The 20,999-nt window shown below is 36.6% G+C and overlaps 3 protein-coding genes and 1 long non-coding RNA gene across 4 annotated transcripts; 3 read left to right on the top strand and 1 right to left on the bottom strand.

The window, feature by feature from the left end:
* Nucleotides 1-541: 541 nt before the first annotated feature.
* On the top strand, nt 542-1,640 carry LOC129305216 (uncharacterized). The gene is made up of 2 exons (XR_008591922.1): nt 542-838; nt 1,193-1,640. It is a non-coding gene; the product is annotated as an uncharacterized LOC129305216 (long non-coding RNA).
* Nucleotides 1,641-4,496: 2,856 nt separating this feature from the next.
* Nucleotides 4,497-6,943, top strand: LOC129305215 (protein LITTLE ZIPPER 3). Its single transcript, XM_054945202.1, has 2 exons — nt 4,497-5,311; nt 6,408-6,943. The coding sequence occupies exons 1-2, from the start codon at nt 5,191-5,193 to the stop codon at nt 6,668-6,670; spliced, it is 384 nt and encodes a 127-aa protein (XP_054801177.1). The 5' UTR covers nt 4,497-5,190; the 3' UTR covers nt 6,671-6,943.
* A 5,679-nt stretch (nt 6,944-12,622) lies between these two features.
* Nucleotides 12,623-13,805, top strand: LOC129306715 (uncharacterized). The gene has a single exon (XM_054947434.1). The coding sequence runs from the start codon at nt 12,846-12,848 to the stop codon at nt 13,599-13,601; it is 756 nt and encodes a 251-aa protein (XP_054803409.1). The 5' UTR covers nt 12,623-12,845; the 3' UTR covers nt 13,602-13,805.
* Nucleotides 13,806-17,381: 3,576 nt separating this feature from the next.
* On the bottom strand, nt 17,382-20,059 carry LOC129306777 (protein TERMINAL FLOWER 1-like). The gene is made up of 4 exons (XM_054947504.1): nt 19,868-20,059; nt 19,641-19,702; nt 17,945-17,985; nt 17,382-17,838 (listed from the first exon to the last, which is right to left on the bottom strand). The coding sequence occupies exons 1-4, from the start codon at nt 20,057-20,059 to the stop codon at nt 17,606-17,608; spliced, it is 528 nt and encodes a 175-aa protein (XP_054803479.1). The 3' UTR covers nt 17,382-17,605.
* Between the last annotated feature and the right edge of the window lie 940 nt (nt 20,060-20,999).

Raw genomic sequence — 20,999 nt, 5'->3', positions numbered from 1 at the left:
GTAGTTACCTACTTTTAAACTAACTACATCTTTTCATTTTTACCCCTATTAAACACCTTATAATAAATATAAAGTCATTATTAATAAAGATACTTTTTTTTTAAAAAAGTAATGGTTATATCTCAAAAGACTAAAAATATTTTATATTTTTTAACATTTAACTTTTTAAACAATACTTTATATTTTTTAACGGAGGAAGTATATTTTAGTTTTTAAATAAAATTTAACAAATTTAAGAATATAAAATATAACTTTATCAATAATTTAATTTTGAAAAGTAATATATAAAAAAATTTCATTATAATATAATTAATTTTAATTAAAATTAATTATATTAATTAATTATTTTATAATTAATTATACTCAATTGAAATAAAAAAAGTTTAATGAAAACGAAAACTCGTGTGGTATCTGATTTCGGGTCAGAAATCCAGGCATGTATCAAACTGGGTCAGGGAGTCTAATATTTTTGGACTTCGGCCCATTATGCAGCGCATCGTTTTGAATCTTAGTTTGTGTATGCGACTGCCGCCATCCCAACTTCGCGGCGTAGCGTCGAGCGGTACTGTAGCTGAGAGAGGACAATGACGATTGAATGGGAAACCCTCCGAGATCGTAGGTGATATTAATTATTGTCTTCTTCTTGTCGAGCCTTCAACATAGCTTATACATACTTCTCCATGCATGCTCAAGTGGGACCAGTGGTAGGCTCCGTTGGAATAGCCATGGACTTTAATCACATTTAGCGCCCGCATATTCTCGACTCCAACAAAATGAAGAAGCCACCTCTTATGTCATGTCTCTCACCAAATCTAACCCTTTCATTGGTCCCGCTAAGGTATCTTCTTATTTCCCTCTTCTGATTTTGTTGGTTTTCGTTAAAGGGAAACTATCCAGTTTAAACTCGGTGCCGTGAAGATTCCATTTAGTTTCTGGTAAATTCTTCCGCTGAAGTAAGTGTTAATGCTTGATTTTATGTTGGTGTTTTGAGTTTATGAGGGTGATGTTTGAACCGATTATATTTTGTTAATTTATTGATGATCATTTTTTTCAAAGGTGATAGTTAGTTGATAGAATGATTGGAGAGAGAACCCTGCAATTATTTTGGAGAGAACCCTAGTTTGCCAAATTTATGCGAGAACGATGATCTACTGGCTTTTGAACTGTAGCACTCATGAACTACTATTAACAGATTTCGGGCTCCATGTCACGGTTGATGTGCGGAACTGGGATTTCCTTGGTGCCCTTGCGAGTCTGTGTGAAGAGTTGCGGGTCGATCTTGCGTGTTCTATATTATAGATGAGAACTCAACTCTTCATACTTCGCTTGCTATTCTTGGAATCATACAGTCTCTTCACCATCTAGGCAATTATGTGCAATAATCAAGCTGATAACAACAGTTACACAATTTTCTTTGGAGTTATGTAAATGAATCCAACGTATATGTTAATTTTATGAGGGAAGAAGAAGAAATGATCTTTTTTTTTTTTAATTAAAAGCAGTTCCTCAGCCATGACTAGCTGATTTAAATTGACTTCCATTGCCTGGAGTAAAAAAGGGGATCCTGTTATGTTGATAGTCAAACTTCAACATTTTTTTTCTTCATTGGACAGTAAAGAAACACGGGACCTTTTGCTTTATTTTCGGTCTTATGGCTTGTGCCTAACATGTATCCACCCGATATGAAAGTTATATTTGAGGACAGTGCAAGTATGCAACAGTAAATTTAAAAGTGAGATGGAACTGTTTGCTTTTGATTATCTAAAATCTATCGAGGAAGAGTTTTACAGCCCTGATCATTGCCTACAGAACTTCAATCATAGCCTATGTCGTCGACTGCATTGAAGCCCATTCACTAACCAATCGAGATAAGTACTGTTTCCAGTTGAAATCTCGTGCACAAACATAATGCCCTGCTATCTGCCATTATTTCATCCATTAAATGGTTATAATAACTTTTCCCGCGGTATTGAAAGGCATCTTTGTCCCTTTTCATGCATCCGAAAACGCGAGTAATTTCCTTTTACTACCATAATAACTATGTTTCTAAGTGTTGGTGTTTTTGTCTGGGATAACACTTTTTGCTGTGATTTGAAGTTAAATCTTCTAGCTGTAACCATTGAATGGTTCTCCATGGATGATGGATAAAAGGTATATGATCGCTCCAAAGACTTCCTGAAGGAGAATGATTTTAACCTCCTTAGACATAGCTTTTGAAAAATCTTCCATGATGTATTTATACAGAAGCTTTGACAACTTCTCATGTTCCTAAAATCTCTGAGCTGAGATAAAGATTGTGCAGTAATGTAAGCGCTTCTTCATTTTTGATATAACATCTGGCTAAGATAAGCGGTGATATTTCCTCTGGGTGATCATTTCTGCAGGTAAAAATATATTGCCCTCATCTTTTTAGTATCCCGGGCATCGTGGAAACAATCTTGTGCTTAAAAAAGAACTCTTCATCGCTAGAGTTAACTACAGGTTTTGCAGATACAAAGTAAACCATATTTTTGTTGTGGTTAGCTTTAAATATTGGCTGAAGAACTAAGCATTGCAATTCCTTGTCCTGAAACTGTCCACTTCCTTCAAATAATACGAGAGGTAAATATGACATACGAATGGAAGTGTATTGCTGCATTAGAACGGGTCTAACTTTTTGCAGCCTATGCAGGACCTTTAAGAAAGGGGTGTCATTCTTTGGTTGACAGAAAATGTTTCTAATTTTGTGATTATATTATAGCATGAATAACATTGACCAAATCTGAACATGACAATTAGTGGGCCTAATCTCTGGAAAAGCTACATTTTTGGGTGACGAAAGGACTCTCTCAAGTCCCAACTCTCAAGCTTCCGGTGATCAGAATGTGAAAAATTTCCACGATGAAGCTAACTAACTATCATCGGACAAGTGTTTAAACAGAACAGAGTTGGATAGGAGGTAGCATTACCTTGCTGTAGCAGTTATGAAGCCCTAAGAAAATGATCAGAGCCTAAGCTCACGTGTAGAGTTGAAAGCACTTACGCAGCGTAATAATGGAAGGAAAAAAATCATCATTAACGCTGCAGGAATCGGTATTATGGGGAATCATTAAACATGACCTCAGAAAAAGGAGTGATGGGGGAGACTTTAAAGGCCTACTACAATATTGATGAAGCCATGAATGTCCTTGGAGTAGCTAAATACCTCCATGCCTTTTCAGCTTTTTTTTTTTTTTTGTTGAGTTCTACTCAACTCATTACCAGTGGGTCACTCGTGGATCTTTCTATTGCCAGTGGAATCACACGCCCACCCCATGATGAAGAGATACTACTTCTACAGGATTGAAATTTCAAAGCCCTTCACGTGTGTTGGTCCTTGATCGCTTCCTCTGCTTCTCACCAAGTCTATGCAATCATCTCCTTTCCTCGCTTTCTTTTTTTCGCTCGTTGAAAATAAAGATGGGTCGTCATTACCACACTGCATAATTGTAATTATAGGCGTGGTATATGATGATAGGTATTCATGAGTGCCAGTCTTGCAAGAACTCTCGAACACTGTCATGCACATTTATGGACGAATTTAAACCCCTTAACCTCCCTCGTGTGGCATGACTCATGAAAACTCGAATTTTTCATTAAAATATTCCATGGGGGGTGACTCGGCACCGCAGGGGAAAAGTAAAAAATGGTCGTGGATTGCCGGAGGGAAGGAACTGGAACCATTATTGTTGGGGCTTGCCATCATTGTTTGGGTCTGACCAGATTTATTCATTTCATTCACGCATTTACGCCATTTATTGCGAATCTTGTATGCTCGTGGCTTTCGGACATAACCTTTTGCCCCCCTACGCTTCTCTACTTCCTTTGACCGCATCTTTATCATTTTGTTGACCAGCCAGATCTCGTGCTGGGACACTGGCTTGGTTTAAACATCGGATAGCACCCTCGTTCCTTTACAACTTTTCTTGAGCTTGCCCGTCTCGCATCACTCTGTTAGACTGATTTGGGGTCAACTAACACGTTGGTCTTAAAATTTAAATCTTGCATTAGTTTTCCTCCTCAAAAGACTTTATGATTGATAGGTCATAGGTATATAATACTTTTTGAATAATTATTGACGCATGAAGTGAATAGGCTAAACTTAAATGTAAACCAGCATTATCTCATATCACATGTCACTCCCTCTCTCTGTTCCCCCACAAAGCATTATACTTGTCAAGTAAAGAATCTCGATCTCAGACAAACTTACAATTTATCCCATGACAATGCATCTCATGCACAATCTCCTTTTTCGTGCTTTTTGTTTTTTGCTTTTTGCGGGAACCCTTTAAATGATTTCACACTTGGCTTGCCATAAACGTACCCTCGTTAAATCGCGTGGTGGTGGAGCATCTTTCAATTGTTGGATATGGATATTGATTTGGTCATCTCAAAAAGAAAGAAAGGAAAAAAAAAAAAAACTCGTGAGTATGTCAAGAGAACATAGGGGTGGGGGGTGCTTATAGTTGCAGTAATGACTAATTAAAGACACAATCTCAAGGGAAACAGAGTTAGATGGCAAGGGCAGGGACGAATCCAAAAGTTAGTGGCAGTCTGAGATCTCCTCCCAACCAAAGGAAGAATGAGATTAGCGCAAAGGAGAATGAATGATTACGAGCAGCAGTTCCCAACACATAAAATTAGAATTTTGCTGGAAAAAAAAGAAGAAGAAGAAAGAAAGAAAGCATAATAAGTAAAAACAAAAGAGAAGTAATCGATTCGATGGTAAGGTGGGGGTGGTTTGGTTTAGAACCCAATCCAAACCATCATTGCGAATCTTGGGGACGACCTAGCCCACCATCATTTTACAAGCTCCTAGCTGAACAATCCCCCATTATTGTCCCTCTCTTCTCCCACCTGCACTTCCCATTATGCCCCTCCCCCTCTTCTACCTCTCCATCCTCCCTCGCCTGCACAGTACTACTACTAGCAGACACCAACTGCAACAACAAGAAGCATGACAGATACAAAAAACCTATCATCATTCACATGACGCCATAGCCATAACCATAATCATAGAACCCAACACATGAAATCTTTGAGCCTCTCACCCGGCCGCCTTCCCTGCTTACCCATGCATGATTGTTCTGTCAGAAAGAGGAGAGAACCACGTCTTCTTTTGTCTCTCCCTCCCTCCCTCCTCTGCCTTTTCCTCTATAAATTAACGCCTCAATGTGCCCCTTGTCCCTCACTTTTACTTCCACGAACTTCTCCTTGTTCAAGAATCCAGATTGCTTCCTCCACCAGCTTCTTCTCGCCCGACTTCTTTCAAAAGGTCTTCTTTTTCAAAAAGGTATATAGAGAAAGGCAGGGGCCCCACTCCCCCCCCCCCTTACATGCTTTCTTATGCCTGCTTGATTCCACGAGAGATGCACTTTGTGTTGTACATCAAGACCTATCTCAATTCTTTTGGCTTCTTCGAGTTTGGTTTAGCTTTTGTTCAGATATCTGAGGTCCAATCATCTTCAATTCTCTCTGTTTGGCTTCTTCTAACTTTTGTGCGGGAATCGCATGTAGGGGTTCTCCTAGTTTGGTGTCTCGGTTTACTCCACCTGATTCTGTGCGACAAACTTTTGCCTTTTTAATATTTTCTCGGCCGATTCTTTTCCATTTTCTTTAAGCATTATTGCGTAATTTTCTATTTAGTTCAAAATCCACGGTCAATTGTTTTTTTGTCTTTTGTAGCTCCACGGCAGCCTATGCTTCATTTTCTTCCATTTTTTTAAACGAGTTCGCATTAAAAAATTTTGAGTGCCTCTGATGGGCGAGGAGGAGCAAGTGAACAACGGCTCCGTTTAAACAGACACAGAAACGCATTGAAGATCTTCTTCTGAAGCTTGTCTCTTTTGTTGATGACCTTTATCCTTTTCTTCCATCTTGGGACAGCCGAAAGAAACTACTATGTTTTTTTTTTTTTTTACTTTTTTGTTGGGTACTTTCAAGTGAGTGCAGGGCTGGACAACCGTGATTTTCACCACATGCTTTAGTTTCTCAGACAACCCATATGACGCTATTTATTTGATCATAGTGTGGTCCAAAAGACTCGCTTGTTCTGGCCTCCACTCGCCATGCTTTTCCCTCTTGCCATTGGCTTCTTCGTTTAACCGTCATAATTATATCTACCAAAGCAATTTCCTAAAGCAAAACATTATCGACCAAGCCTAATCTTATTTCTTCTTCTTTAACATTTATCACCTGCGAGGTGGTTCTGTTCCTTTCTTGTCTTCTAGATATCTATGTATTTTCTATCTCTAATCATGTCTCTGTGCTTGTCTCGATGAAGTGGATATTTATAAATACATTATCTGTATCATGTTTCCGGGGACTGAATTGTATTTATATAATGGAAAGATCCCGTCCGTTTTGATCCCATTCGTTTTGTGTTTCAGGGTTACTCGAGAGAGAGAATCGCCTGACAGATATGGAAAGGCTTAACTCGAAGCTGTACCTGCAGAACTGCTACATAATGAAAGAGAACGAGAGGCTGAGGAAGAAAGCTCAGCTTCTTAATCAAGAGAACCAGGTTCTGCTGTCTGAGCTCAAACAGAAGCTGTCCAAGCAGGCAAATTCAAAAGCCGGTGCTCCGAACACCATTCTTGACCTGAACCTCGGCTCAAGCTCCGCCCAAAATGCTTCCAGTTCCAGCAATTGATATGTTTGGAGGACCCCACTAGCACTATTTATTTGTTTTGTTTCAGTGTAAAAATCTGAGTCGACAGTAGCAGTCCATGTTTCTGTTCCATAGGATAATATCACATCATGTATCAGATTACTAGTGTGTTGGTTTCCATTCTGATGATATCTGTTTTTCGGAAAGGGGGGGTTAGATATTAATTCGTGAACCAAAAGTTATGATATGAATCTGGCTATCTGCCATAAAATGAATGAATATAAAGCAACTACTGTGCTTGGCTAGTTTGCTCTCTGTCTTTGCGTGTGACTGACAAGTACTCTGAATGAAATTTGCTTTATTTGTTAAAGGATTTCCTGCACTCTTATCCTAAGATATGATCACAAGGGATGCAAGTGCAGCATTTTTCAGGCATTCTTTCTGAGAAATCCACAGTTCACCATCGCACTAGGGTTCGAGTTTGATGCTTCTTTTCCAGCTAGAGCACATTTTACGATAACGAGTGGTCGGCTTATCGCTCGTTCCTATAGTATAGATATATCAATTTGGTCGACGTTCCTATAATATTTTATATGCCCCCGTAACACGGCTTATCGTGTGACCCTCATGATTTGATTTCACATTGAAAGACTAAGGGATGGTTAACCGGAAAAAAAGCATTTTTCTTTAGTTTCATGCATGAATGTAAATAACAAACATGGGTGATATCTTATACTTTTTTTTTTTAATAAACAGAAGAAACTTAAAAAAAAAAAAAAAACTGCTGCTCTACTGAATAGAAGGTAAATAACAAAAATCCTCTGCAAGTAAAAACGAAGACCCGGAACAGTGCCAGGACACGCATAGTCAACATTCACTTTTTCCTCTCTTCAAACAAATCCAAGCTCAATCATCCAATCCTACCAGTGTACTCCAAGATCAAACTCCCAATTCTCATGGACATCATTGTCCCATCCTTGATCATATTGAGAGAACCTCTAGGAAATTTATTATTAAATTTTGTGAAATTGTAGCTTTAAAGTACAATTATTATTTAAATTGCTTATATATTACAGTGAATTTATATCTAGTAAATTAAGTAGGTTTTGTCAAATGTAAACTTGTTTTTTACATTTAAAGAAGATTTAAATTCGAAACCTTTATTAATATTTCACCCCATTCGTATCACCTTAACTAATTTTAGATGGTTAGGTGTATATGCATAGCTACATATAAATTTTGATACTTGTAAAACATATAATGAATTTAAGAAATTTAATATTTTTTTCAACAATCTAAACACCTGACTTTCGTCAAGCAAGTACATTGAGAGGTCTTGATAAACCAAAAAAATTAACCATCATAAAAATATATTTCATCCTTTAAATTGGATTATATTTTTGAGATAATTTTCTGTAATTACAAAATGTAAAAATATAAGCAGTAATTTTTAAAAAGTTTGAGATATTCACACTTGGTGTTTAATTGTACTTTGAATCGGATTGCATCGGCGCTCAATAAAAAGAAAAGGGTTTGGGTTGTAATTTTGTTTTCATAAATTAAAATCCACGGCAATGTCCTCAAAATTTTTATGTAGCTCTAAAAACCTAATTTATAGCTTTCTAAAAAATGATTAGAAATATCTGCATATATCAGTAATGAACAAAATTCCAATTTTGTGGACGCTAGGAAGTAACATAAGTTTCGGAGAGCCATGGGTGATAACTGATAAAGCTGATAAAGTCGGGGTTCGTTGATGTAATTTGGCATAATGCTGATGTGGGTTGCTCTGGCATGAAGATCATTTACCTGATGGTCAGTCACAGGGTTTGACCAGCAAAGATTTTTGCCGTGATTCAAAATTATTAAATGAGGGTCAAGGACGTCTAATCAGATATCAAAATGCAATTAACAAAATCTTTCATAGCTGTTGGTAGCCCTGCTCCTCCTCACTGAAACCCAAACCAAACCGCGTCAACGTCTCTCCATCTCTCACTTGATTTTGATACCAACACTGATCCGGACATGCCTTCCCTCATTCACTCACCTCCTCATTTGACATCAAAGTCAAAACTGTCCATTTTCAACCAGATTATTCGTCGTCTATGCCCTGTGTTAAAAATATTATCTTGAACGTGTTTCGAATTTGATTGAATAACCGCTCACTCGCCTGCAGAAAACTCGAAAACAGGATCTGATATAGCTCGGTGGTGGTGACATGGGATGGGAGAATAATGAAATTGCGTTGGTATTAAATGTTTGTAGGGCTCAGTCACAGAGTATTTTGCAGCCTGCGGATTTGGACATCATAACCGTATCTAAGGCTATATTATTGATGTAAGGCTGTGGCCTTGATCTCGCCTGTGAAGGAGAAGACAAGAATAGCTGAAGATCAGTGGACAAAAAGAACTAAGAAAAATACCAATATATAAATCGTGATTCATAAATGGAGACACAATCGCTTTCAGATGCTCTGAGAGGCTCTCATGATTCAGTGCCAAGCGGTGGGAGCGATACTTGCACACTTAGAGAGGAGCAGGAGCACGTGGTGCAGGGGCATCATCCCCATCCTGCTGCTGCATAATAACATTACTTCACAAGCAGTTGGTGGGAGACTTGGACGCCAACCAGATGAAGCGTTTAAAGGTTCGTTCTTTTTAAGTCGGGGCAAGTGGCTAGGCACAATTCCAACGACTGGCTATGTCGTATATGGTCTTGAAACGGTAATTTCATGAATATTCTCCATGTGTAAGGATAATCAGCCTATGTGTTGAAACAAAATGCTACCTCGCTCCGCTGCATCCTATCAAAACTCATAAGAAAAGAACTCAACAGATTTATCATACTCCATAAGCGGAAACGTTTTGTGGGACCAGAACAAAAAATGTCGGTTAGCCTCCAAATACTAATAGATCGGAGCAGCAGAGAGGTACTTCCTTCACGCCATCTTGCCTAAGCCATTCATCAACCTCGTTATCTGCTAGATGTACATTGAATTCTAAAAATTAAATAAATAGAAAAGGTTATTAATTGGTGTTGTTTTTCAGTAATATTGTCGCCGTTTATTTATTTTTTGAAAACATGCCAAATACTTTGAGTTTGACTTAAGCACTTCTTAAATTGTGACTGTAAATAATAATAAAGAATTGTCTGAACGTACAGGAAAAATGAACTAGAATAAGGGGTTTATTTAAAAACTTGTTTTGATAACAGTTTTTTATTTTTTAAAATAAGAGAATAAAAAAATTTGTTTGGTAACGTGTTTTCAAAAAATATTTTGAGAAACAAAGATATAAAATATTGTTTTGAAAAATATAAAAATAAAAATAACTTTTAAATATTCTGTGATTATTATTTTGGAGAACAAGAGAGAATTGAAAAAATACCTATTTTTATTATTTTTTTATTCTCAAAACATGTTATACAAAATTTCAGTTCTTAAAATAATAAAATAAAAATAATTTTAAACAATCTCAAAAATACTGGTGTTTTCTACCCTTTTAAAATTGAAGTTTGTGTCCAGCTGATAAATTGCCTTAAAACTACGAAGAATCATTACTTATTTATTTATCTTTTTAACTAAGTTTAAGATTGGTACTCCATTCATTAAAAAATATAAAATATTTTTAATTGAATTGACCATTTGATAAATTAGTTAACTATCTTTAAAGTAACATTATTATATATATATATATATATATATTCTTATTTAATAAGATATCTTGTTTAAAGGCAAAATGTTTGGTCATTTATTGATTCATTGAGGATATTTGTGTAATTAAACATTAAAAACTAAAAATATTTTATATTTTTTAACATCCAAATTTAAAAAAAGTGTTTTACATTTTAAAACAAAATAAGTATAAAATTAATAGTTAATTGTTATCAGGGGTAATGAGCACCGGGTGCTTATCAGTCATCACCTCCCAAAATAGTTTAGACTATCCAAATTTAAATACTTTTTTATTTTTAAAAATAAAAATTTATAAAATTTGAATAAATTTATTAATCACTAGTATATATTGTTCATGTTTAATCAGATTAGTTCAAATTTAATATTAATTTTTATAATTTTCATAAATTGACTATATAGATTTACTCTGCATTGTTTAAATTTAAAATTTTTAATTTATTATACTATAAGATTTAAAAAATCCAAAGTAAATATGTATGATCAATTTACAAAAATTATAAAAAAAAGTAATATTAAATTTGAACTAACCTAGTTAAATATGGACTATATATATTAGTAATTAATAGATTCACTAAATTTTGTAATTTTTTATACTTAAAATAAAAATGCATTTAAATTTGGATTGTTCAAATTAAATTTAAATAGTCTAGATTATTTCAGAAATGATGGACATAAGGTAACTATCACCCCAGACGAGTATTGAATGTGCTCCCCAAAATAACTTGGCAAACAGTTTTTCGGCCATAGATAGTATATTTAGTGCAAACCGGAGCACTGTGCAACCCTTGTACCGTTGCGCGCTCACATCTCAGAATGATTGAACACCTATTTTTGGGTAGAACATCTATAGAGTGTGATAACGCGAAATCGCATGGAAGTATAGGCAGCTTGATGTTTGTCGAAATCGTTACGATGCTGAAATGGAATTGAAAAGTTTAGATCCATTTTGAGGACAAAACCAAGTGGCAAATAGAATGGCAAAAGAGGGGCTTTTCCTCTTCTATTTTTGAGGTTGTTCCTTGTTTTGTAAGGAGTTTTATTTCTCCTGAAGGTTTGGGAGCTCAGTCCCTTTTTGTGTAATTTCTTTTTTGGATCAAGACTGAAATTCATTCAAACAACAGATGCAGTACAACATCAATAGAAACTAAAGCAAGAAAACAGAGAGGAAAAACCTCAAACATCATTCACTTCCAAAAATAATATTAGGAGGGTAATGATCTAAAGTGCAAAAATAACTCTCCATAAAATAAGCTTCTCTTATAAGAGAGTGAACATGGCTAATAATGTTCCTAAAAGCAAAATTAATGGAAACAAGCCAATCTCAATAAAAAATATTACAAGCATTTTGAATCATATTAAAGTAAGGGTGGTCTTCATGATGACCTCTCAAAATAAAATTAATAGCTTTCACACAATCAGAATAGACTTCAGTATTTCTAAACCCCTTAGACTAACAAAGATTGAGTCCAACAAACAAATTATATAGCGCTTGTGTTTTGTTTTCAACAAAATTTCCGTGTGTTTTTAACATGGTATTGAAAATCGGACCGGACCGGCCGGGTCAACCAGAAAACCGGTGAACCGGTCCCCTGTCTGGTCTGGGTTTGCACTTAACCCGGTGAGGGAGTGAACCGGTGTAACCCGGTCAACCCGGGTTCAACCCGATATAACCCGGATAACCCGGTGGGTTGACTGGGTTAACCGGGTTAATATTTTTTCAGACTTTTACCTCAAAACGACGTCGTTTTTGATTTTTTTTTTCATTTTTAACTTTTCAGAGCTCTGAGTTCGGAAAAAAATAACAAAAAAAAATAAAATTAAAGTCAAAAAATAAAAAATTAGAGAAAAAGAGCATGCTAAGTCCAAAAATATAGTATTTTATTATTGTTAGACTTTTGAGTGGTTGGATTTGGTTGAATGTTTTTATAATTAATGTCTTTTTATTTAAATTGTATTATTTTAATCATGACCGGTTTGCCACCGGTTCAACCCCCGGTTCAACCCTGATTGAACCACTAACCCGTGACCCAGTGTCATGACCGGTTTAATGACCGGTCCGGTTTTATGTACCTTAGTTTTTAAAACAATTACCGTCCCCAGGCGTAAATAAGTCTTCCCCCACATTGGACCATACTTTAAGCCCAACACCTCAAATACCCTCTCAGGCCCATTAGCCCAAATGTCGATTCACTCTTGAGATGTTGTCATGATTCGATCTCCGAACAAATAGACACAATGTGGATTGTACCAAAAACAAAACCAAAAAAAAAAAAAATCTGTATTAAAACAGTCTGGTTTCGGTGGTAGAGCCCCTTCCTCACCCCCACCGCTTCTGCAAGGAACAATTTTGCGCGTTCCTCTTTCCTCCCAAATAATCTTTGGCTTCCTTCCTTGTTTATTGTAGCTCTCCCTTTTCACTCTGGCAGCGCACGGCAAACCCCCAAATTTTGCTTCTTTCCCCTTCTCAAAACCCTAATTTCATCTCAAGCCTCTGGCAGATTTCCTGCCTCTTCGACTGATCTCATGGCTCATAAAGAGTTTCAAGTCCCACCGGTGGTTTTCAAATCGGGCGCGAACCCCGTCAACGTTGGGGCTGGTTTCCCGCAGCGGCGGGTCCCCACGGCTCCGTTTCAACCTCCCCGGCCTTCCAGTTCCAGTATACCCTTCATGTCCTTTGACATAGGGTCTGCAGCCGCATCCACCTCGTCCGGTCCGCTTTACGGTGGACCCATCGGAGGTGGTGGCTCTGCTAACTTTGATGACGAGGAACCTCTGCTCGACGAGCTTGGGATCCACCCGGACCAAATCTGGAAGAAAATCAGATCGATACTCATTCCTTATCGGATAAATTACGTGGTTCACAAGGATTCCGACTTATCTGGTCCCATCCTTCTCTACATATCCTTCTGCCTCTTTCAGTTACTCGCTGGAAAAATACAATTCGGTGTCATTTTGGGTTGGATCGTGGTGTCGTCTATTTTCTTATACGTGGTTTTCAACATGTTGGCTGGTCGATCCGGTAATTTGGACCTGCATACATGCACGAGCGTGGTGGGGTATTGCATGTTGCCGCTAGTGATTTTATCCGCTCTATCGCTGTTCTTGCCGCAGGTTGGGATGGCGGGCTTTGTATTTGCCGCGATTTTTGTACTTTGGGCGACGAGGGCCTCCACGAGTCTCCTTGTCTCGCTTGCTGATGGTGAGGATGAACATCGCGGACTGATAGCGTATGCCTGTTTCTTGATCTACACGCTATTTTCACTTCTTATTGTATTCTAGAGATTCGATTGGCATTGCAGTTTTGGATGGCAGTGCATATATTATGAGATTAAATGGACCGTTTTATTGCATTCAAACGTGAGATGTAGAAAATGTTATTGCTCTTCATTGAAAGTTCTTAATGGAAAAGCTACCCGGCGTGACTTGTACTGTAGTATTGTTGTGTGGTGGAAGTAAATATTATGCTTCTGTTTTGTTTTCTTATCTAGATTTTTTTTTTTTGGGTTGATTTCATATCTCCTGTGCTTGATTTTCCAATTATGGTGGTGGCTTGTGTGGTGCAAGTTGATAAGTAGAACAGTTTCAAGATTAAATCTCGAAGATTGCACAAAATCTTGGTCCATTTGAGACGGTATCAACTTAAACAGCTATGCTGTGCGATCATAAATATTCTGTATAGAACATTTTGACCTGGCAAATTTTGTCATTAGAATGAAATGAAATTACCAATTTTTGGTGTTTGCTCAATGAAACACACTTCTCACTTGTTGGCTTAAATTATGCGATTTGACCTGGCAATATGACAACCTTTATTTTGCTTGCGTTTCAGTGAATTTAACACTACTATATGAAAAAGAATTTAAAAAAATATTCATTAAGGGTGAAATTTATAGCTATTATTTTATCTTTTGGTGCAGTTCACAAAAGACAAAATGTGAATTCATCGATCCAAGGTTTTGGGTTGATACTTGCATGATTAGCATCTTTAAAAACCATCGAGCACACTAATCAAAGAGTGCATTCTTGATGTTTGAGACTTACATGCATTTGAAGTATGTCACGTTGTTATCGAATTCTCCCACATGCAGATTGACCTTAATATATATAAAGGTTAAATTCATTTGCTGTTCAGCTAATAGATGTGGAAACCTATTGCAATGTTTATTGGAAACTTATAGATGATTTTGGATAGGCCGAGGACTGAGACAATGTTCTCTCTTGTTTGTGTGTTCTCACGATGCGAAAAAACTTTTTTAATGAGAGATGTCTTTCATCATTGAAAATTACGAGTTTGCAATGTTTATGTGACCCTTTACCGTGAGTTCTGCTTATATTAATTACCAGTTAGATACTGGGACTGAGACATGGCCGAGACTCCTAGAGTGGGCAGTAGTGGGGAATTCTCACGATGGCAAAAGTATGCTTTTTAATATGCTTGAACTCCATGCTTAAACTCTGGAGCTTCCTGGACAGTTGATGAATTGAAGTTTTCTCAATACCCTTTCTTGTTGACTGGTGACTGTAACCTCATGTACTGAGGAGCTATTTCCTTTATTTTGTCAATTAACTGTAAGATTATGAGCCCATTGTATTTACATTATTCGATTGCATTTGAGAACAAGTTTTTCAGTCAAACCTAGATCAAATGATTATTATTCGTGTTGGCTGGCGTGGGTTATTTTGCCTCTGCTTTTCTTTGAGATTGTTTTCTGGATGCATTATGCGAATCATAGGAGAAAGCTGCACAAAAATATTGAACCTTTGATACTATTGAGCATTGTTTCCTCTCAAATCAAAGAGTTCATGCTCCGCTTATTGGAGCTTTTTGTGATAAGAAGAGATCCCGAGTCATTCGTGGGACTACATTTATATCCTTTACTTGTTCTCCCTGTTCTAGGCGGAATTCATTTACAAGACCTTCTAAGTAAAATATCTTTATGGGTAGACATTCCCTTTTAGTTTCTGGAAAACTGTTCAAGAATAGTTGCATCTATGATGTTCGATTTGGTCAGGATCATGAAGACAATGCCTGGGATGCTTGATGGTGAAGGTTCCTTTTTTTTATTTTTTTTTTCATGACACTAGCACAGCATCAATCCATGCAATTCAGGCCCAAAAACCACTGTGGCTACTCCTTTATTACTTTTTTATTTACAGGTGCAAAAGATACATTTTATCCATAAATTGCATTAATTTTATCTAATTCTGAGTACTGAATGAGACCTTAGAAATTATACGTGATCATGGAGTTGGATAAGTAGGCTTGGGAAGGGCTCAGATTTCTTCCCCGAGCCCGGCAAGTCGAAAGCCTAACCGAGCTGGACTTTTCTGCCCTTTGTGCGGAAGGCTTAAAAAAAATTATTGCCCTGTTACTATTTTTATATATGCTTAAAGACAATATGACTCATCTCATCTCATGCTTACAGAGAGCCCTCAGCATTTAATTTAGAAAATGATGGTGGAATAAGTGACAAAAGACAGTATAGTTTAGGAAATAAAAAACGACAAATTATCTACCAAAAAAATACTAAAAATAAAAATCAAATAAGGAATTCATGAACTTCAGACTGATATGCTCTTTGGATACTTGTATGAGCTGAAAATGAAAAAGGAAAATTGTTTCTGGGCGAAAGAGTTGATGTGAAATGAAATGTTGGACTTGGAAAGGTTTTAAATTAATTTGGTTCTGGACCTCTGGCCTCTGGACAGCGGCAGGATTTAAAAAGTACAGACGTGGCCTCTTTTCAAGCTGCGCTTTTCTGAAAGGGCTCTTTTTCAACCGATCTTGTATTCTATTTTTAATGCAGGCCTACAGGCTTAGTGGGCTTTCAGACCGATGAATCCTGATCGGTCTACTTGCAAGCAAAGTTTGACGGTTCTCCAATCTCTTGTCGTGCTGACCATAACTGAATGATATAGTTATGCGTATGAGTAGTTCATATTTGAGATATCAAATATGAGTGGTAGCATTTCTGTGTGTATTAATTGTGTTTTTGCTCCTTTGGAATTGACACTTGAAGACGAATAGGCAGGTATATGTCTGGTGCAGGCGTTGAATTGGTGGAGCAGCTATAGAAGGAGTTGATGCTTTGAAACCTAATGTAGTTTATCCCTGCGATATTTGTTGGACTTCGTTCTACTCACTCCCTACCTAAATTCTATTTCCATTATATATATATATATATCTATATATATATATATTACATATTACTCCATTCCTGGCACGACCAGAACAAGAATCATGACTCGTGCAGTTGGAGACGACAGAGAATTCACCCTTGAGATAGATGTGGACGAGGAAGACGATCTGTTTGAAATCGATCTGGACGTTGTAAATTGCGTTCCGCCACGATTTGGTTTCAATTAGTTACAGTCTAGACTCCAGAGCGGATATTATGCGTGGAATTGTGGATAACTTCTTCAACTTCAAACTTTACCCAAAAAAAAAATAGATTTTAGTCTTTATGCCCATGACTCCTTCTACGTTAATTTTTTTTTTTTCGGGAGAAAATACAATGTGATAGAGTTTTCTTTGGTTTTTCAATATATCTTCACAGCCAGCAATCATGAAATTAATCCTTTAAAAAAGTCTAAATATTATTTAAGTAATTGTCTTTCAAAAAGATACTTTCTATACACACTTCAAAAAATAAAATTTTAAAATGATGCTTACGAGCAAGACCTTTTGCACCATGTTCATTAAGCATATGATAGAATACTTATCTGCACATGAAAAAATTTAAAAGTACAATTTGCCTATTTAAAAACTCAAAATTAAGAGACTATTTGAAAATAAATAAAATTTAAGAGGATATATGTTGAATAATATATTTTATTCTTCTAGTAAATAATAAAATAATTAAGAGTGAGGAAAAAGCTATTGGGTAATGTTTTAAACGTCCCTATAATTTCAGACACAAAACAAAAAAGCGCTTTTAATTAAACTTTTCTGGCCGTGCTAACCTTTGGAAATGGCTCACCCCACCCCCCCCCCCAATCAAAAAAAAAAAAAACAACCGGATTTTTCTTCAAAAGGCAAGTCAAACGTTCCATAGAAGCGAAACAAACATGTCATAGACATACACAGAAGCAGATTCCTTACAGCGGTACGGCCAACCTTGAATCGGAAGGCGAACAGACTGCAACTACAAGAAGACGCAGGTGGTAATGCTTGGCCATTTATATTACACAGGGAAATGCGGTACTATACTGATGGATACAACACAGATCAGATGGAGGTGAGGAATGTTAAGCCAATTTATTCATGAAATGCATCATTGTTCTCAGCGCCTTCTGGCAGCAGTTTCCCTCTGTGCGTTGAAGTAGACGGCAGCAACAGGGAGGCCAAGATTGTTCTGTGCAGCGAAATCCCGAGTGTTGAAGTGATCCCTTGAAGAAGACGAAGACAAAGACGGTGCCCTCACACACTGCCTTCGATTCTGCTTGAACAGCACGAACACATACCTGTGTATCCCTATGTTTGGCTTCGGCATCTCATAGCTCACCACCTCTTTTCCTGTATTATTTTCAACATACAACAAGAAAAGAAAACCATCAGTCACCTTAGCGTGGTCCTGCGCAACTTCTGCTACAAACCAGTGAGTGAGTGAGTGAGTCTATACCAAATGTGGCATCCGTCGTCCCTGGAATATCTGTCACCATCCTGCCAACATCAAATTCCAAGTCAGAATTCTCCCACACCGTCCCTTTACCTCTTACACATACTGTATTCACTGCCACTACTTGTTTACTTTTCTCCTGTCCTTTCCCCTCAATCGCATTGGTCTGAATGAATTGGTTTGTCATGACACTTCAGAGGCCTGTGTACTTTCGTCATGGGCCACAGTCTCAATTCATTGAACAGGGAGCCTAATCAAGCTAGTTAGGCTGTATTTGAAGTCGCTTATTATTACGCATGTACTCTCTCTTCAGTTTTATTTATGAAACACTTTTTTTAAAAAAAATTATCAAAATATAAAATAATTTATAAAAATTAAAACTAATTTTTTAATTTTACCTCTTCTTATTAATAAAAATAATATTTATATAATAATATTATTTAAAGTTAAATATAAAATAAAATGTCTTTCACTTTCTTTATAATATAAAAAAAGTTAAAAATGGCTGGTTGAAAATGTCACGTAAATAAAGACAGGAGTATATAGGAACCAATAGGCACGTGCTCCCTCGCTCGCTTTGTCTCCACAGACGTATGTGTAACTTACAAATAAAGGCGCGTAATCTAAGGCCCTGTTTGACTTGTGAATGATTAGTATTTTACTTCTCTTCATTTCATTTTTACTGAAGAAATAATCCTTACTAAAAGAACATTCCAATACAGATGCGCAGAATAGTTTGAAAATCCTCCCTCAACGCGGGCCCAAGTCCAATTGATCCTTGCCGTCTTATGCTTTAAAAGGATTCATCAAAACTTCATTGAGATAAATTCATAATACAAACATTTACATAAAACTATTTAACTAGTCTAAAATAACATTCATATATATATATTAATTATATATGTTTGTGCCACTTTTGTGCGTGTGAGATCTTTTCTATTATGCTCTATATTACTCTAATCTAATAGGCCAAAACATTCTATTGGCCAAAATGGGTCTAAATTAACACGAAGCCAAACTACTCAACTAAACAACATTATTTTCATTAATGATCAACTAATTAGTTTTATTCCCCTGATTAAAATAAATAGTCTTTTGTTCTGACAAACTGATTTGATTGATTGCCCCCAAACTATCAATCACACAAAATTGTTCAACACCCCTAAAAATGGTTGTTGATTCGTCACTTTATGAAGAGTAGTAAGTAGTTTCAAACGACAAGTCCTGTATATTTCAGGTTTCTCAAAAACACACAGAGCCGAAAAGATCATTTTAAACACCCAAATCTCATATTTCTTTGTAATTATTGGGCTAAAAAAGTGTTTTGACATATTTCTTCGATAGTTAATAACACAAGTGTATGAAAGTTATGCTTCGGAGAAAAAATATACTGTTGAACATGAGATACAGCTATATATAATTGACTGCAATATACACAAGCTAGGGGAAGATGAGAAAATGATTCTTCTATACACGACAGGCAAACCCTTTTTGTGTGTATGATAATTACTTAAAATTTACCTGGCACTTGTTTTGACAAAATTAAATAGTAGAAGGCAACCGTTTGCGCGTGCGTGTAGACGATAATAAAAACTGAAATTTGGCATAAGTCTTGAGAAAGTTAAACAGTAAAAACATTGAGCTCATACCGCACGTAACAGTATTTTGCTTGGTTTCAGCTTGATGAAAAGGGAATTACCAGTGCAAGTGTTCTCTGAGATAAGGATCGCTGGGGCCAGGGACGTCGGGATCAGTCATCACCTGCAATGATAGGGGGGACAAATGAACAGCTCAAGCTCAATATATAGCAAGCATAGAGACCATCCCAGCGCAGCACGAGAATGATAATCAGAAATTAATCATATATGTGAAAAAAGAAAGAGAGGGTTTAAATAATGTGGTGGAAGAAGAAAAGAGAAGACTCACAAGCGTATAAAAGGACCTCATATCGAGTCCATCAATCTCAACCCTGGGTCTGTCGGTGACAGCAGAAGGGAAGAGCTCATAACCATTGAAGATTTGCTTCTTGTTGTAAGAGACAGCCATGTTCACGCTGGGGCTGAAGGAATCAAGTACGTCTCCTATCACTCTCCCAACCATCAGAGGTTTCTTTGCCATATTATTCCACTTTCAGGAGCACAAGGAGAAACCAAAGTGGGTAGCCACAGAGAGAATAATGATGGGACGAGGTTGAATATGGGCATATGAGCTAAAAATTCTGCTAGCTGGGCACGATGAGGTGCAAGAGTTGAGTGTATTTATAATGCTTTTGAAGTAACAGACGAGCGAGTGTTGCTAGAGATGGAAATAAGGGTCGGGCCCAGAACTTTAGAGACCCTATTTAAATAAGGGTTCGGGCTTTGAAAATAATTTTTTTTAAAGTAATCAGGCTTAAGGGCTTGGCCCTGATAAGCCCTATAAAAAAACTCAGACTCGGGTAGCCCTTCAAGCCCTGTGATATTATTATTATTATTATTTTCCTGGTGAAACATGTGTTTAAAGCCAATGCCCTACTCACCTAATCCTACCACATTATATTATTATTAATTTTAATTTTTCTAAAATTGATTTAATATAATTTAATAAATATCAGTGTATAGTATAAAATTCCTGATATTTTTATAATTATTATGTTTGTGTATTTATAAAAAATAATTATTTTTTAACCAAGATTTAAATTTTATTACTAGACTTCTAAATGTGTGTGTTTAATTTTTAAAAAATTATAAATTTTATTTTTTACTTTCAGAATATTTTAATTAATTTATAAGTTTATTTTATTTTTATTATTTTTATTTTTAAAAAGGGCTTACGCGCCCAACCCTAGCTCTTCACATAAGGGCCGGGTTTTAAAATAGGTTTAAAAAGGAACTGAACTTTAGGGCTCAGGCCCTTAAGGACGAACCCGCTTGTATTCCAACTTAAGTAACTAACCAGACTAGAAATGTATGGGATGGAACCCCACCACATTTCAACTGATGTTTTGCCCCCTCATATTACTCTCTCGCCTCTCCCCCATGCCCCAATTAGAGCCTAGATTCCCTGCATGTCTCCATAT

The sequence above is a fragment of the Prosopis cineraria genome, unplaced genomic scaffold (assembly GCF_029017545.1).
Source record: "Prosopis cineraria cultivar Desert tree isolate PC_DT_omini unplaced genomic scaffold, ASM2901754v1 PC3, whole genome shotgun sequence".
Lineage (NCBI taxonomy): Eukaryota > Viridiplantae > Streptophyta > Magnoliopsida > Fabales > Fabaceae > Prosopis > Prosopis cineraria.
This window is presented reverse-complemented; position numbering and strand designations above follow the sequence as displayed.

Bases quoted from the DNA above. Each gene is read 5' to 3' on its own strand.
- LOC129305215 (XM_054945202.1), top strand. From the start codon at position 5,191: ATGTGCCCCTTGTCCCTCACTTTTACTTCCACGAACTTCTCCTTGTTC. The intron at 5,312-6,407 runs GTATATAGAGAA...TTTGTGTTTCAG, and splicing joins AGGTCTTCTTTTTCAAAAAG to GGTTACTCGAGAGAGAGAAT.
- LOC129306715 (XM_054947434.1), top strand. From the start codon at position 12,846: ATGGCTCATAAAGAGTTTCAAGTCCCACCGGTGGTTTTCAAATCGGGC.
- LOC129306777 (XM_054947504.1), bottom strand. From the start codon at position 20,059: ATGGCAAAGAAACCTCTGATGGTTGGGAGAGTGATAGGAGACGTACTT. The intron at 17,986-19,640 runs GTAATTCCCTTT...TGATGTTGGCAG, and splicing joins CTCAGAGAACACTTGCACTG to GATGGTGACAGATATTCCAG. The intron at 17,839-17,944 runs GTATAGACTCAC...AAAATAATACAG, and splicing joins GACGACGGATGCCACATTTG to GAAAAGAGGTGGTGAGCTAT.